Here is a 17,491-nt window from a genome sequence, read left to right as displayed (position 1 = left end):
GGAGCTGTGTAACCTCCGGTTGGAGGTGAAGTGGTGGTGGTGTGTGTGGAGGGGGAGGGGTGATGTGTGTTTAGATCCTGATGAGTGAGTTGTAACCTCAGGGTGGAGGTGAGGGGGTCGGTGTGTGTGTGGGCGGAGGGGTGTGGTTGTCAATGAGTCCTTTACCACTGAGTTGTGTAGTTTCTCAGGCAGGGGGTCCTTGATCTCAACAGGGGGCTCCTCTGGGGCCCGGTTCTCAAGCTCGGGGAATATCTTGGAGCGAACAAGAGACCTGGAACACACACGCGCACACGCACGCGCACGCGCACGCACACACACACACACACACACACACACACACACACACACACACACACACACACACACACACACAGTTCAGTGTTCTGATGTGAGCGGTTCAGCTGGTCTAAAGCCTAAACTCTCCTTCTTCGTGGGTTCACGAGGAGCCGTAAGTTCGCATGAACCCACACATCAGGGTGGACCGGCGGCGTGTGAGAGGCGGGGGGAGAGGGTCTTGCCGTTGTTAACTTCTACAACACACCGTCGTCACATCATAAAGATCACCAGATGGGGATCCACAAAATGTAGAGGCTTTGTCAGCCTGCGCTCAGAATCACAGATGCAGAGACCCACTGAGGAGATTAGACACATACTTGGCCTTGAAAAAGGTGCTGTAGGTAAGATTTAAGAGCAATCATTTATGTTATTACACAGCCATCGGTCAGCTATTAGGTAGTGAAATTCTCTATGAGAATATCTGTTTTATAAGTGGATTGCACCTGCCTCCATGTGAGCCTATTTGAATGGGAGACAGCTCCCAACTCATGTCTGACCCCCTTTGGCATCTTTACCCTGATTGATTCAGGGAATCCATCGGACCTGTCGATCATGGCAGTGCTTGAAATGCAGCCCATTGGTGGAGAAACTTTACTTTGGTTTGAGTTTAGCTTTCTGCTCTCCCTCTCGCTTGACAACTCCCCAATCTCCGCGACATTACCTTTCAGCAGGACGGGTGTTTAGTGTTTGACTGACCAGAGGATGGTGGGGTCGCTGCTCTGCCGGCTGAGGTGGTACGACAGGGCCAGCAGGAGGCCACAGAACACGGAGAACAGCACCGGCACATGGGCATCGGCCCACGGAGCCTGCAACGGAGACGGGCTCAGTTAGACGGGGGCGACAGAGGGAGAGAGACACAGACAGGGGGAGGGAGGGAGAAGAGAAACAAAAAGGGGGAGAGAGAAAGAGACCGAGACAGAGACGGATGGAGAGAGAGATGGGGGGGAGACAGCAAGATAGTTAGAAACAGACAAGGCACGGAAGAAGGGCAATCGTGCTTGCACTCACGTTGATGGCGCCGAGGCAGAATCCGTAGAGCAGTGCCGCCACCACCACACTGCGCAGCAGGCTGAACAGAGAGGACAGGGGGCTGGTGGTGGCTGGGGACACCATCACAGGGAACACCGTTAGCTTCTCATCCTCGTCATTTTACCAGACATATTTGCATCCAACGCCCCTTACGGAGGATCCAGATGAGGGTGATTGAGGAGCAGGCAGGGGTTAAGTTAGGCCGCCTTCCTCAAGGACGCCCACAGGTGAGGCTGCGGACACTCGAGGTTAGAACCCAGAACCTTTTGGCCCGGGACTACCAATTCCCTAGCATGTGACGGTATCCGAGTGTAGTGCTAGTCAACACGGTAAAACACCCTAACCAGGTTCACTAGAAGGACGTCAAACACGCGCCCAAGACCTCAAGTAAGCGTCTGTGAGGGCGACTTATGTCCTTTTGAAAACTTTTAACACACTGCGATGTGAAGACAGTCACACGACTTCCCATGAGGCTATTCAAAGTGTTTCATCATAATCCTCCCCCTCCTAGTAAGCTCTTACCGGTTCCTCCGAAGACGTGCATGTCAATCTGCTCCAGCACAGACATGATGAAGGTGTTCACCTGAGGCAGCAGCCCCAGCAGGAAGATGACAGGGAAACATAAGGCAAGCACTGGAGGATGGGGGGAAAAAGGGATAGCAAAGGGAATGAGAGAGTGTGATGTCAAGGTGATAAAAGTGGCGCACGCACGCACACACACACACACACAACCAACTGGGGAACTCACATCTATATTCCTGTATCTATATACATTTATTTAACCATGTTGTACTTTTGTGCTCTTGATTTATAGAGACACAACCTCCGCCAAGAAGGATTTTTCGCCTGTCTCTTAGCCTCGGCAGGATATCTTAGAAATATGAGCACGGATTTGCAGCAAATTTAGTGTTTAGGTTTGTGATGGGACAATTTAAGTCACAAAAAGCTTGTAGTCAAAAATAATAAGGGTTCATGATGAATGTGAGGTGACTTCTCCCGACCCCGCCCTCTTCCTGTTTTCCTGAAAGTCCCTTATGTAGGGCCCCAGACCAGTCTCTAATGGGGGCCCCAGACCAGCAAACTCCCACCAAGCCTTCCATCCAACCACCCCTAACCAAGCTGGTTCCTTGGTGGAGGTCTGTGCCATACCGAGGACACATCCTATCAGTTCTACAGAACTCCTTTCGGTGTATCGAAATACAGAAGTACGGCCAACAGCCGGGGACCCAGACGGATGTTCGGCCGGTGTGCGTGGTGTCCCTCACCGATGAGCATGTCTCTGGCACAGAGCAGGAACTGTCCTGAGAAGAAGGTGACGCCGTACAGGGAGAAGGGCTGCAGGCTGCTGGAGCGGCCGGACAGGTCGAAGACCCAGATGAGGACGCAGCACAGGCAGAAATACACAGGCCTGCTGTACACGATGATCCAGTTGTGGCCCTGGACACACAACAGTGGTGTAATGTTGGAGACACGTTGGAAGAGTGAAGCTTAGCTCACGAGCAACAATACGTCTTGCTGTTAGTTCTTATAACACTGAGAAGAGAACAATGCTTCACCTTGTTTTCTGTGCCCACGGCTACTCTAAACACTTGCCAATAGTTCTTTGTAATGTAGTTAGATTTCGTGTTTTCTGGTACCTGCGGCTACTCTGCAGTCTTTCCAAGTGTTTTCTGTTATGTAGTCACATCTTTTGGTAAGTGGCTCTCCATAAAAATGTCTGCCAACTGACTAAAAATAAACAAATAATGCATCTGCTGCAGAATTTTAATGAATGTTTAAATCAATCTTAAGTGTCTACTTGATTCGCTTCGAGTCATTATCTATTTTGACCAGACTTACGTGCATTGGCGAAGCTGCATCTGGTTGCACACTCTATGGAAATGAGAACAAGAAAGAAGAGGACATATGCTCAACGCAAGTGACACTGAATTCAAAGAAGAGACTTGAAGGATGGGAAACTTACAGGAACAAAACCAAGTGAGACAAAACAATAAACAACAACTCAATATCTAGCCAAGTACTCACAACATTGAAGTAAAACACCTTGTCTAAGTAGTACTGACCTAGTACTCCAAAATCAGGTGGGGTTACTGTACACAACACTCAGGTTGTGCACCGAGTTAACCAATCTGGTGGAGGTACTAGAACCTGGTGTGACCCAATACCCCATCATCAGATGGAGGTATTTCTAACTTGGTAAGAAGTACTGACTTAGCATTCACAACACTGTACCTTGAGTAGGGAGTACTCACTAAGCACTCACAACACTGAGGTAAAGTACCTTGAGTAAGGAGTACTGACTAAGCACTCATAATACTGAGGTACATTACCTTGAGTAGGGAGTACTGACTAAGCATTCGAAACACTGAGGTACAGTACCTTGAGGATGGAGTACTGACTAAACATTCATAATACTGAGGTACAGTACCTTGAATGGGGAGTACTGACTAAGCACTCACAATACTGAGGTACAGTACCTTGAGTAGGGAGTACTGGCAGCTTGCGATGACCAGGCAGAACTGGAAGACCCAGATGTCTCTGAAGAACCCCTGCAGAAGCAGCAGGAAGCCCAGGAAGGCCACCAGGCTTCCCAGTACCACCGCAAACACATTCTCCCCCACACGCCGGTTCCTGCAGGAGGCACCAGAGAGAGAGAGATACCCCATCAATGAACAAGCTCGAAGTACAATAGAGAAGGGAGTCATGATTGGCTTTATAGCCATTGGATAGAGGGAATATTTAGATTAGATCTATTATTAAAAATAATTAATTTAATGAATATTATGTCATTAATGAGCAGGTAGGGTAGTGTTTACCATCCCCATGGCCCGTGGCCACATTACTAGCTCTGAAAATGTAAGTAATGTAATCAATATGCAGGCTGTTTGTTATACACAGGACATCTATGAGAACTTTTTTTAGAAAATAATTATTTGCTTGCATCAAATATCTACAGCTTGTGTCAGCAACGTCCTGTGACCCCATAGGCATAACAGGGGACCCCATGGTTAGGAACCACTGGGGTAGGGGAATCAGGGCATCACGTTCCAAGGAGCGAGATAGCGTATGAATGCGGACAATGGGGATCGAACCCAGACAAGTTTTCGACTTGAGGTCCAACCCCCTGACCGCTAGACTGTGTGTTTGCAACACTCTGGTACCCCGGTTCCGTCTGGGGGCAGCCCTACCTGTCCAACAGGGCGAGCAGCGCCAGGCGGTCGTAGCGGACCCGTAGCCACCGGCCGGGCAGCACCCAGAAGCGGTAGTACTGCTTGGGCTTGGCCTTCTCCTCGATCATCAGCGTGTTCTCCTGGGACTCCTGCAGAGACTCGTGGTCCAGGTCGAACTGCACGGGGGGGGAACAGGGGGGGACAGGGGGGGACAGGGGGGGAACGGGGGGAACAGGGGGGGACACGGGGGGAACAGGGGGGGACACGGGGGGAACAGGGGAGGAACAGGGGGGGACACGGGGGGAACAGGGGGGGACAGGGGGGAACAGGGGGGAAACAGGGGGGAAACAGGGGGGGACACGGGGGGAACAGGGGGGGAACAGGGGGGGACAGGGGGGGACAGGGGGTAACCAGGGGGTAACCAGGGGGGAACAGGTGGTAACCAGGGGGTAACCAGGGGGGAACAGGGGGGAACAGGGGGGGAACAGGGGGGGACACGGGGGGAACAGGGGGGAACAGGGGAGGAACAGGGGGGGACACGGGGGGAACAGGGGGGGACACGGGGGGAACAGGGGGGAACAGGGGGGGACACGGGGGGAACAGGGGGGGGACACGGGGGGAACAGGGGGGGAACAGGGGGGAACAGGGGGGGACAGGGGGGGAACAGGGGGGGACACGGGGGGAACAGGGGGGAACAGGGGGGGACACGGGGGGGACAGGGGGGGACAGGGGAGGAACAGGGGGGACAGGGGGGGACAGGGGAGGAACAGGGGGGGACAGGGGGGGAACAGGGGGGAACAGGGGGGGACAGGGGGGAACAGGGGGGGACACGGGGGGAACAGGGGGGGACACGGGGGGAACAGGGGGGGAACAGGGGGGGACACGGGGGGAACAGGGGAGGAACAGGGGGGGACACGGGGGGAACAGGGGGGGAACAGGGGGGGACAGGGGGGAACAGGGGGGGACACGGGGGGAACAGGGGGGGAACAGGGGGGGACAGGGGGTAACCAGGGGGTAACCAGGGGGGAACAGGGGGGGACAAGGGGGGAACAGGGGGGGAACAGGGGGGGACACGGGGGGAACAGGGGGGGACACGGGGGGAACAGGGGGGGACACGGGGGGAACAGGGGGGGACAGGGGGGGAACAGGGGGGGACACGGGGGGAACAGGGGGGGAACAGGGGGGGACACGGGGGGAACAGGGGGGAACAGGGGAGGAACAGGGGGGGAACAGGGGGGGACACGGGGGGAACAGGGGGGGACACGGGGGGAACAGGGGGGGAACAGGGGGGAACAGGGGAGGAACAGGGGGGAACAGGGGGGGACAGGGGGGGACAGGGGGGGACAGGGGGGGACAGGGGGGGACACGGGGGGAACAGGGGGGAACAGGGGGGGACAGGGGGGGACAGGGGGGAACAGGGGGGAACAGGGGGGGACACGGGGGGAACAGGGGGGAACAGGGGGGAACAGGGGGGGACACGGGGGGAACAGGGGGGGACAGGGGGGGACAGGGGGGGAACAGGGGGGGACACGGGGGGGACAGGGGGTAACCAGGGGGGAACAGGGGGGGAACATGGAAAACAAGGTGGAACAACGGGGGGCACAGGGGGAACATGGGGTTACATAAGCATACACAGGTAGTATCTGACATTATTTGTTTGATGTTTTATGTAATTATCTTTTGCTATGAATAAGTACTGCCTTAAAAAACAAAACAAAAGAACAGCCAGAGCTTTGAAATGTGCCTCTTAAAATAAAGCATTTCACTTTAGAAAATGAAATAAAAAGAAGGCTATTGCTATTGAGTTTTTCTTCTTCTTCTTGTTAACTCAATTTCACATCTCGACAGACGCACCCATTTAATGAACAATCACAACACGTCGTTATTAACAAGTCAACAGTTTTGACACATCCCCTCTCTTTCTTTTCCCCTTATATGGTATACGGTATGAGGACTTAAAACTCATTGACTAAATAGCCAATTTACAAATGACTATTTAGTCATTCAATACAAGCTTTCATCCAAAGGGACTTACGATATCTAAGACATATTTTAGATCCGGGGCATCGTGTTTATAGATGCATTCAGGTAGACTGCCAGTGGGGTTGGAACCAAGGACCTTTCGGCTGGGAGTCACCCTAACCACTAGACTTTCCTGCCCTCAACGATTAAAACAAATACCTTTTAATTGGATGCATCATCTTCATAATAATAACAGTCTGATAATCCTTGGTTCGAATCAAAAGGGGTTTGTGGGTGTTCACCCAGGTGAGGCTCACCTCAGGCATCTCCAGGGGCACCTGTCTCACCCGCATGCCCTGCAGGACCACAGGCCGCGGCTGGAGCATGGACAAGGCCGGCGCCCCCTCCTGAACCTCGGTGGAGGTGAAGCTCGACGACTGGGACTGCCTCTCTCTCTCCCGCTCCATCTCTCTCTGCCGCTCCCTCTCCCTCTCCCTGCAAGGGGTGGGGGTCAAGGGGGTTCAAGCAGGGGGGAAAGCTACCGGTTCCCATGGTGAGGCTAATCGAAATCTATGCCCGCGGTGCCTTTCTTCTCAATAGCAGCAACGCATAATTCAATATAATACGCTCAAACATAATAGCGTAGCGACCGTGTTTAACACTGGAGAAGGTTGTGCTGCATAAAAAGGCGATAATTTGAAGGCTGACATTCATCTGTTTAATTTACTGAAAAACTTTGGATTGAGCTTCTGCACCGAAGAAATGCTACCAGCAAAAGTAGTACGCTCGAGTAGAGCGCGAGGCCTTACTGCATAGGGTCTTCATATCCTCCTCCGGCAGGGCCAAACGTATAGGACCTCTTCACTCCTACAACAGGAAACACTGCACATCAGCGGACAGGCTATCACCCCAGAATATAATTCCTGTGTTGCTGATCAGGTTCAAACAATTGGGGCCTCGTCCGATCCGGCCGCGAAGACGCCGCAATAACATTTCAAACTGCATCTAGGGCAGGGCGATAACCGAATTTTAATCGCGATTTCGATTTTAGAGTCAAACGATCATAAAATTAACATAATCAATTTTTTTTTTTTTTTTATGTTTTATAGAAAGGGCAGAACAGCTGGAGACCTATGTTTATCATTTTAGATTGGGCATTTTCTTTTTGACCATTTCGTGTATTTTTTAAAGGCAAAATTTCAAAGTTCTCAGTTCCAAAAAAAGATTTCAATATTGACCAAAATAATCGTCACTATGATTTTTCCCATAATCGAGCAGCACTAACTACACCACGTATTTTGATCACGGTGAACAATCCTATGCAAAGTCACAGTGCAGCTCGACTCAACAGCCGGGAACGCCCATGTTCCCTACTAAAGATGCCCCCTCGGGGCCTTTAGAAGCCTGCAGCAGATGGACGGATGGCGTGCGCTCACCGCTCTCGTCGTAGAAGTAGTGTATGGCGCCCTCCGACGTGTCGTCGAAGGTGGAGGCCTCGTGGACGCCCCCCCCCCGGGGCAACAGGAGGGAGGAGGCGAACTGCAGGGCCGAGGGCAGGGTGCGGTTCCTGGAGTTGGAGGAGGTGCGGGCGCGCTGGAGGTCCTGGAGGCTGTGGGAAAACACACACACAGGTGACAACCTCAGCCGACTCCGGCACGGGAGAGTGTGTGTCCACCACGGAGATAAGCAGTGGATGGGGGGCCGTTCACAAGCACCGCCGCTCCTTCCTGCTGCCGCCTGACTTTACAATCGACACTGATCCCAGGAGACCACATACACACCAACACGTGCAATATTAATAATATACTGTTCAACATCAATATTCCAATATTGTGCAGTAATGTGAATTCAACCGTTTAGTCTGCGGTTGAATTATTTATTGTGTATTTTTATATTGTATCATTTTTTTACATTAATATCGATTATATCTAGATTTCTAGAGGAGTCAAACCCCTTATCCACTTGTCTATCTAGCCCCCATCATTGTATTGTGCGAGGAATTTCGGGCAATACCGAACCTAATGAAGACAGCATAATGAGAATGCACATAGAGATGATCAGCAGCAAGAAGTAGCAAAACAAAATCAACCAAGGCAATGGACAAGTGCAAGGCCATTATGAGAATGTTTAATCAAAAAACAGGCGGTTGAGTGGACTGCATGGTGCAGGGGTAGGAGGGGAGGGGCAGAGATGGAGAGAACAGAGGCAAGGCATGAAGAAGCCTGTGTGTGTGTGTGTGTGTGTGTGTGTGTGTGTGTGTGTGTGTGTGTGTGTGTGTACCCACCTGGGGGGAGAGCCCATGGTGGAGGGGGGAGGGGTGGGGTTGCTCCCGGCGTTGTGTCTCCGCCGGATAGCCTGGGTCCTCTTCACGCTGCTGACCGAGTCCCGCTTGCTTCCCTCCTCTGTTGCCATGGCTACAGCAGCATCAGCACCAGACGCAGTAAGGCATGGGGAGGAGATGACAAGTATACCGTGTCACTTTCAAGTTCTAACTTTAGTAACTTTATACATTTTCAAGCCGCCCCACGTTTCCAATTGAATATGTGAGGGAGCGTCTCTGCGCCCTGCGGTACCGTGACAATGAGATGCAGCGATTATCAATTTCATTGATTATCAATTGGCTGGGAGCGGAGATTGCCGCAGTGATTTAAAAGCTACCGCAGGACGGTGACTTGCCATGAATCATCAGCCGAGTGCACAGAAAACAGCCTCCGCAAATATAGGTTCACTAAGACAATTATGCCCCAATAGATTTCATCTGAAACACTCAAAGCTGCACTTCAAACCAGACATTCCTACACTCCACCCTGAAGCATTACTTAATCAAACTACTGTGATAGCGAATCATCACCTAACTCAATCACACTACAGTGACTGTGAATCAGGACGTACCTCGATGAAACCACAGCGACAGTTAATCACCAGCCAACTCAATAAACTAGTGACAGTCAATCAAAACAAAACCTAATCAAACTAGTAACAATGAATCCCCACCTGACTAACTCAGGCTGGTTGGCGTTGTAAGGTGAAGTTAGTGCAGCCGAGTGGGGGACACTCCCTTGAACCACAAGTAGCACTCCAACTATTGCAGTGGCATTTATTACTCCTGAATCCCCCCTTCGGCTCCAACAAAGTATTACACTTTCTACATTACATCTACATTTATAGGATTATATCTACATAAAAAAAAAAAAAACCTGCCCATTTTCTGCATTATATCTACATTAATATGATACACGGTCTACATGTATAGGATCTCACCTCCACCCACAGCCCCCTCCTCCACCAGCTCCCCAGCCCTCCAGCCCATCTGGTTCCCGGTCCAGGAGCCCCCCAGGGAGTCCAGCCGGTGGTGGTGGAGGTGGTGGTGGTGGTGGTGGTGGTGGTGGGCTCCGGGGAAGCCCCCGTCGATGTGGAGGGTGCGGGCCTCCAGGTCGGACTTGGAGACGGAGAGCGTGCGGGGCGCGGGGGTGGAGGAGGAGGGCATGGAGAGGAGGGCGCCCGGCAGGGCGGGGGTGTTGCCCTGACTCCCCGCCCCGTCCATGCTCAGCACCCGGGCGTGGGTCTTGGCGCTGGCCGTGCTGGCGGAGCGCTGCGCGGCGCGGGAGTGCGACGCGCCGCCGCCGCCGGCGGGGGCGGCGGCGGCGGTGTTGTTGTTGTGGTGGTGGTGGTGGTGGGCTGCGGTCTCCCCTGGCGACAGGTCGCCGTCCCGGGACGCGGGGGGCGGCAGGGCGGCGGCGGAGGCGGGGAGCGAGGACGAGGCCACGCCGGCGAGGTCCGGGGAGTAGCACGAGGTAGAGGAGCTGGTGTCGTCGTCGTCGTCGTCGTCGGAGCTGTAGCGCCGCTGGGAGCCCAGGCTGGAGCCGGCGCTCATGTCGCTGCCGTCGTCGTCCTCGTCGCTCGAGTCCTCGTACAGGCTCTCGCTGTAGGCCTTGGCCCCCAGCCGGCTGCGCACCGGGATGTAGTCCCGGGGCTGCCGGTGGCCGTGGGGGCGCTTGTAGGAGCCGCAGTCGAAGCTGCTGCTGCCGGCCGCCGCGCGCTTCCGCGGCGCTTTCCTCCGGCCCGGCCGGTGGGGCGCGCCGCCCGCCCGGAGCAGCTTCAGGTCCTTGGGCCGGACCACCTGCTGGGCCGGCGGCGGCGCCGGCTGCTCCGACAGGAGGAAGGGGGCCGAGGGGTGCAGGGCGGGCTCCGAGCACCCCAGGCTCAGAGCCAGCCCGGCGGGGACGGAGTTGGCCTGGCGGGGCGGCGGCAGTGGGGGTCGCCTGCCCAGGTCACACACCTCAGAGTGGCCGCTGCTGGAGGGGGAGGAGTCACGGGCGGCCGGGGGCCGGGCCGGGTCGGAGGGCGCCGGGGGCAGGTCCTCCCCCTCCACTAACGTCCTGTCCAGCCCCTGGCCGACGGACGCCTCGCGGGACGGCGAGCGCAGCAGCACGCTGTCCGACAGGTTGTCCGTGTCGCTGCTGCCCGGCCCCGCGGCGTCCTCCGCCGCCGCCGCCGGGCCCGGGGCGGCGGCGGCGCCCGAGGCCGGCGCCCGGGGGCCCTGGGGCCGCGGCAGGCTGAGCGAGGGGCTCTCCAGCTGCGTAGAGTCCGTCTTCTCGCTGCGGTAGCTGCTCACCGTGCTCAGGGTCTCGCGGTCCGTGGTGGCGCCGCCGGCGCTGAAGCAGCTGTCGGTGGAGCCGGCGGCCAGCGCCACGCCGCTGCGGCTGCCCGGATGCTTGGCCCCAGGGCCGAAGGCGACGGGGTCCAGGCCCAGGCCCAGCAGGTTCTCGCTCAGCTCCTCGCTCAGGCTGCTCTTGATCAGCGGGCTGAGCGGCGTCCCGCCCAGGCTCTCCGACTCGGCCGAGGCCCCCAGGGGCGAGTAGGCCCCCAGGCCGTGTGCGTCCCCGGGGCTCTGCGGAGAGAGCCGCCCCGGGCGCCGCTCCCCCTCCTGGGACGGCTCCCTGTCGCCGGCGTCCTCCTGGCTGGAGGGGGACGGGGGGATGGACGGGTGGTCCTGGGGCTCCCTGAAGCCAGACGCGGCGGGCAGGCTTACTAGGCCCGGGTACTCCGATCCACGTGCTGCGGCCATGCAGGACGGGGCCCCCGTGGCGGCCCCTGGGCGGAGGGAGATGATGGTGATATAGACTACATACAGCATCGGGTTCAACGGCAGAATATCAGCTAGACTGATTACACTGCAGTGTAATGAAGACAGCCAAAGAGTCATTAGCGTAGGCAAGAAGGAAGGCCTCATTAACGGTAACTTATGTTTGTGGAGTTGTGGCCTGTGAGGGGGAGGAGGAGAGCGCAGTAGGAGCGGTGGAGATTTAATACAGACCCCGGTTGAGCAGAGGGGAGCTGCTTTTGGCATTTAAGGAAACTTCCTTGAAAGCCCGTTCGAAGGAGCCCATTAAAAGAAGCAGCCAATGACAGTTAGCCAATGGTAATTAGCCCGCGATGACTGCTCGGCGGGCCTCGCTAACATACGAGATCCTAAAATACGGTATTTAACTAGCTGTTCTGTTGGCTCTGCACATCCACTCATTAAAAACATGGCTCGAGGTCAATTAAGTATTACTGTGTCTGAGAGCTGAACGACCAGAGCTTTGGGTGGGATAGGAGGAGGGTAGTCAATCATTTGTGTGTTATCCTTCTTTTAACAGCCACTATATGGATTAGTGGAATGCAACGTATTCACTGTTGCCATGCATAACTTAGCACTTTGTCACATTCACATTTCATTATACAACGTTAAAACGCTGTATTTAACATAATTGTACAGTGCAAAGACAATTAAGTTGAATCTAATAGTCCCCGCGAGATGTACAGTGAGTTCAGCCACATGTAATGCATACGGGGGAGAAGGTGGGGGGTTGGGACTCTTGCTCAAGGAGGCCTACGAGTAGCCAGTGGATGTGTTGGAAATGGAACCCAGAATCTGATTGGCTGAGAGGGTAAACCTCCAGCCACCGCACAACCGTGCCTTCGTTAATCACACACCATGCTTTGAATACAATCTATCCCTTCGTTTGCATTGTGGATCGAGGGACCTTTTACACACAATGCCATGTGTGGCAGTAAATACAAGCTTAGGGGCAACCGAATACCACAAAGCAACAGCGACTGAAGGGTAGACTAAGTGGATTACAACACAATAGAGCAGGGTTAGGCCTTGTTGTGTTTCTCAGAGCTTGTGAAGAAGAGATTAGCGCTGGGCTTACTCATGGTGTCCAGGGAGCACTGGCGAAGAAGCCCTCGATTAGCTGTGGTCAACATGACGTTATGGCAGCCGTGCTCCTGCATCATCATCTCCTTCATATCTTATTCATCAGGAGACAAAAAGGGCCAACAAGAGACATGCGGTTACTCAGGAGCAGAAGCATGTTTGGAGGAAGGCAAGAATAAAAGATTGGGCTGGAACAACAAAAAGGCCTCGATTCTTTTTTCACTTTGAATACTGCAATACATCACTCACACACACACACACACACACACACACAGAAACACACACAGAAACACACACCTTATTTTTGGGACGCAGGCCATGAAACTAAAATACCTACCCTTGGTTCCTCCTGTATCCTCTAGCTGTGGTAGAAACTCCTTTAAATTAAACAAGAACAGGGAAAATCTGTTATTTAGCACTCAGGAATCCGCCTCACTTTACTCTCTAATTCAGTTAAATTACCCCTTTAACGGAGACGACGAGCGTCTCAAGTTATTATACGAAAGAATGTGACCTTCAGCAGAGCGAATCCCAACCCTCTTCGCTATGACTCAGGGAATGGACTGCGGCGCGGGGGCTGGTGTATGTGACTGTAGGATATGCTGTAGCGTGGCTCACCGACACTTGGTTGAGGCCAAACAGAGAGTGCTGGGAGCTGCAGCGCACCGGCGGCGTCGAGTTGACCTTCCGGAAGACCGTCATCTCCACGCCAACATGGCTGTCCCTGCAAAGGAGGGAGGACAGCGACGGTCACAACTTCCCTGTGGTCGGGCGCACTTGACTCCAGCAGAACTTTGATGGCTTCCTGAGTGACTTTTAGTTTGCCATTACTGCCCACACCATTGCACCTCCTCGCCGTGACCCCTTTGATGAGTTACTTATTTGCATGCGTGTGGGGCTGTAGGGATTTTCTCTCCTGTCCTCTAGGTGGGCTATGGGCTTGTTAAGACTGGCGTATTATAATGCCAGCCTGTATAGGCTTTTGAGACCTGCGTTGCGATAAAGGGCTAAATAAATTAACTTGCTCCTAAAAGGGGAAAGAAAGTCATTATACATCATCCTCTGGCACTTCTTCGACTTTCGCACTTTTGAGCATTGCAATTTCAGCATTGAATTTAGGATGCAATTTGTGGGCATGCACCATGTCCTATCCACTCACTTACCGGGGGCTCTGCGCTTTTTTTTGCAGATTTTCCAATTCTGATTGTATGCTTTTTTGACGGTTATCAGCGATTCAACTGCAAGTGTCTAAAGCTAAATGTAAAGGTACTCCTCCTCAGAACTACGACTGAGCCAGCCCATCTCCTAGGTCGCCTTACCTGTGCTGGTTCCCGTCGTGGGTGCCCGAGCCCTCATCGCCCTCCTCCAACCGCGGGGCGTCTGTGGAGAGCGAGGCCTGCTTCTTCTCTATGATCTCCCCCAGGTCGAACATGGAGTGCAGCCGGAAGTTCACCACCTTGATGGCGGTGAAGAAGACCGCCACCACGGCACAGTAAATGCCGGCGACTAACAGGCTAGGAGGGAGAGCCTGTAGGGTGAACACGCGATGACAGGTGTATTAAAATCAATCAAATACTATTCCACAAACCAGCCATTGGTTCACATTCGATAGAAAACCTTTCAGTGTCCCCATTGAAACTAGGCTTGAGAAAAAAAACCTGCTGCATGTAGTTTTAATATGTATAAAACGAAACAGAAGAATAGTTTATAAATAAACACCACCCCAAAGTGTTACTCAACCCACAAAGACTGGAATTGTTGCCTGCAGCCATTTCCTCCTCTTTGTAGAGGTTTTCAAGCCATGTCTAGCTCATATCTCAATCTCCAACAACAGCACCAAAAAGATTACTCATACTGCATATTCCGGATATGTAATATCCACTCACATGGAAAATAGGACACTTGTCTAGCCTATGCAAATTATGATTGGCTTTTGATTAGATAACAGTACTTTATTAATCCAAGTCAGGACATTTGGGAGTTAGATGTGGTTTAACCTTTTCGGACACAAAAATGCACTTCAACCTTATTTTTATTCCAGCATTCCAGTCCATGCATGATTGTTGAGTAATACATCCTGTTTGGCTCGTATTTTTTCCGTTGGTCCAGACGTTACAACACAGTAACCATAATAAAACGTGTCTGTGTTGAAGGGATTGTGTCATCCACAGTGTACCCCAAGGTAACTTAAACCGACTTATTCATACAATGGTTGGTGACCTTCTGAGAAAACGCCTGTCAATGTCAAGTTAGCCTAGTATTTTGTAGGCTCAATTTATTTATCCTGGGTTTGATTCCCAGTTTCTTCCGCCAACCTGGAATCCCCTTGGAGCAAGGGGTCTAACCACAGCCAGCACTCAACGGCTAAATCGGTTCACAGTTACCAACTGTTCAAAGTCTTCACATTTGACATGATAGTTTAGTATATTTATTTGTGTAGCTAAACCGCCCAGCGAGATCACAATGAAAGGATGCTCACCATGTACAACAGGAAGGGGAAGGCCAGTAGGAATATCCAGAGGTAGAGGTGGAAACAGTTAGAGAACGTGCTCTGGTGTGGGTCCACATACCAGCCCCCCGTCAGGGAGGCCCAAACCCCTTGCCGTAGTATCTGAAGAGCCTGAGAACCCATGTCCACGTCCAGGTTGGAACAGCAGGGCTCCCTTTGACGCAGGAGCTCAGGATACCGTGCAGCAGTGGCAGCCACAGAGCCGTCTGTCTACAGCAGTAGCTCCATTGGGGATGGCAGCTGAACAAAGATGGGTTCATCAAGAACTGTGGTCTCAGGCTTGTCTCCTGTGCTCCTTAAATTGGATTGGAGTCTGTGCATGTTGTTGTGCTGGAATCCCCTCATTCGCTTTACCACTGTTGTAGATCCGTGTCCTTATCCTGGTCAGGTATTCAGGAACGGGACTTTTTGGAACATTGGCAATCCAATGAATGCATATAGAAACATGAATCTGTAAAAAATAAATAAAATGATCAGAAGTATTTCGTTTTTTGGTCCAAATGCAATGCCTGCCTAATTCAGTTAAAATATAGAGTCCCCACAAATGTCAGATGAATGGCAAACTTTAAAAATAATTTATACCCAAACAAATGTAAAATTACATTTAACTATGTGTCTATAGTACCATTATTTACAGATTGTCCAGGCTTTAAATAAGCAACCGACAACAAGCTAGATACACCGAATTAAATTAAATCAGTTTCAATAGGTATAATACGTGTATTTGACGTTAAGCAGTGCATCAGTTGACAGTTGCATTGCACTAGCCAAGAGGCTTGAGAATAAGAGGCCCGGGTTAGCTGATCACTTAGCATTAAGGTAAAACATGAACCGAAAACAAAATATCCCAACAGTGACTTCCCAATCAATGAATCGATCAGCACAGAGCACTTTTGTATAACTTAGCCTTAATGTCCACCAGCGGAAATATGCAGGTCAATAGGAATTTGATCAATACTTTCTCAACTTTAGGATAAGACAGAAGTGGGCTGCTTCAGACCACTAGCAACACACCCAAGTCACCGCACCTGACTACAGGCTAGGTGGATCCTCTCAGAGGACATTAAAGCTCCAACAATCACATACACACCGACAATATTCACTATATGTTCAGTGAGGTGACAAGGACTTTGAAGTGTTAAAAATGACCGAATGTCATAGCTCCCAAGTTATAAAAACTAGTCAGCCCCCAGCAGGTTTAGTTTAGCTTAGCTTAGCCTTCTTGCTAACATGGCTAGCTGGGTCACTAGACAAGCCGACCTAGAAGCGGTGGTTACCGGGTAACGCTAGGCCGTAGACCCGCTAACAGCATTAGCTGTTGGGTGTCAGCTGAGACGTCTGCTAACCTAAGTTACTAGTACTTACCTAGAACCAAGCACATCCCAAGCCCCCCAAACTCCACCACTCCCCGATATTTTCCAAATCAAACGCCACTAACAGTTGCCCAGTGCTCAAACGCTAGTGAAAGTCCCACTCATTTCACTGTTTAAAAATAAAATGTTCCCAACATTAACAGCCTCTTAGAGCTAGCCTACTAGCATGGCTTACTAGCATTTCTGCTGGTTGAAGTTCATCTTCCTTCCGCCTTCTGTCAGTACATCCAAACATCTCTGATGTATCTTTTCCATGTCAGAAGGCTAGCTCGGGCAGCTGGTGGTCCATGAGCAGAGCTGTAGTAAAGTTATCGCTTGACTAACGTAGCCATTCGCTAACTTCTCATGGTTGTCTGTGTTGCTGGCCGAAGTGTCTCAACCTCTCTGGTGCAAAAGCTGTCCACAGGTCCACCGGCAGCGGATCTCTTTCTTCATTTTTGTTTAATGTGGAGCGAAATGTGTTTCTTCCTGCCGTAGCTTTGCGTATGATTCATGAAAGGTTGTCAGTAGCTATGTTCAAAATCATATAGCACCCATAGCATGCTAGCATTTGGCTAACTAGTTTACACACAGACACACACGCGCGCGCGCACACACAAACACACACACACACACACACACACACACACAAACACACACACACACACACACACACACACACACACACATACATACACACAGGAAGGTACGGCAAGAGAGAGATTCCCATGGAACTGATTGGCCACTTGCGTACGCGTCACAGCTGAGTAAAACAGAGTGTGGTTAAGAGACTGGGCTACTCAGATACTCAGGAATAGGGCTACTCACGTACCCCAGAAAGGGGTAGGAATTTTTGCCAATTCCTACCCCTTTCTAGGGGTAGGAATTGGCAAAAATGTGACGATTCGATAGTATTGCGATATTTGGG

General features: G+C 52.3%; 1 protein-coding gene across 2 annotated transcripts in view; it reads right to left on the bottom strand.

Annotated features, from left to right (window-relative positions):
- LOC307076767 (pecanex-like protein 3) overlaps positions 1-17,139 on the bottom strand; it is a 35,310-nt gene extending 18,171 nt beyond the window's left edge. Inside the window, exons 1-20 of one of the 2 annotated variants that reach the window (XM_079737877.1) lie at positions 16,760-17,139; positions 15,566-15,662; positions 15,182-15,451; positions 14,022-14,230; positions 13,321-13,426; positions 13,040-13,079; positions 12,698-12,796; positions 9,759-11,591; positions 8,782-8,911; positions 7,934-8,106; positions 7,307-7,364; positions 6,815-6,992; positions 4,554-4,711; positions 3,843-3,996; positions 3,205-3,237; positions 2,631-2,802; positions 1,888-1,998; positions 1,345-1,436; positions 1,033-1,142; positions 166-271 (exon numbers count right to left, since the gene is read on the bottom strand). In XM_079737877.1, coding sequence (XP_079594003.1) covers positions 166-271; positions 1,033-1,142; positions 1,345-1,436; positions 1,888-1,998; positions 2,631-2,802; positions 3,205-3,237; positions 3,843-3,996; positions 4,554-4,711; positions 6,815-6,992; positions 7,307-7,364; positions 7,934-8,106; positions 8,782-8,911; positions 9,759-11,591; positions 12,698-12,796; positions 13,040-13,079; positions 13,321-13,426; positions 14,022-14,230; positions 15,182-15,334 — 3,915 coding nt within the window. In that variant the 5' untranslated portion in view covers positions 15,335-15,451; positions 15,566-15,662; positions 16,760-17,139. Of the gene's footprint in view, positions 1-165; positions 272-1,032; positions 1,143-1,344; positions 1,437-1,887; positions 1,999-2,630; positions 2,803-3,204; positions 3,238-3,842; positions 3,997-4,553; positions 4,712-6,814; positions 6,993-7,306; positions 7,365-7,933; positions 8,107-8,781; positions 8,912-9,758; positions 11,592-12,697; positions 12,797-13,039; positions 13,080-13,320; positions 13,427-14,021; positions 14,231-15,181; positions 15,663-16,759 lie in introns of both variants that reach the window. The other variant, XM_079737876.1, reaches the window with a different exon arrangement.
- Between the last annotated feature and the right edge of the window lie 352 nt (positions 17,140-17,491).

The sequence above is a fragment of the Pollachius pollachius genome, assembly GCF_949987615.1.
Source record: "Pollachius pollachius genome assembly, chromosome: 6".
Classification (NCBI taxonomy): domain Eukaryota; kingdom Metazoa; phylum Chordata; class Actinopteri; order Gadiformes; family Gadidae; genus Pollachius; species Pollachius pollachius.
This window is presented reverse-complemented; position numbering and strand designations above follow the sequence as displayed.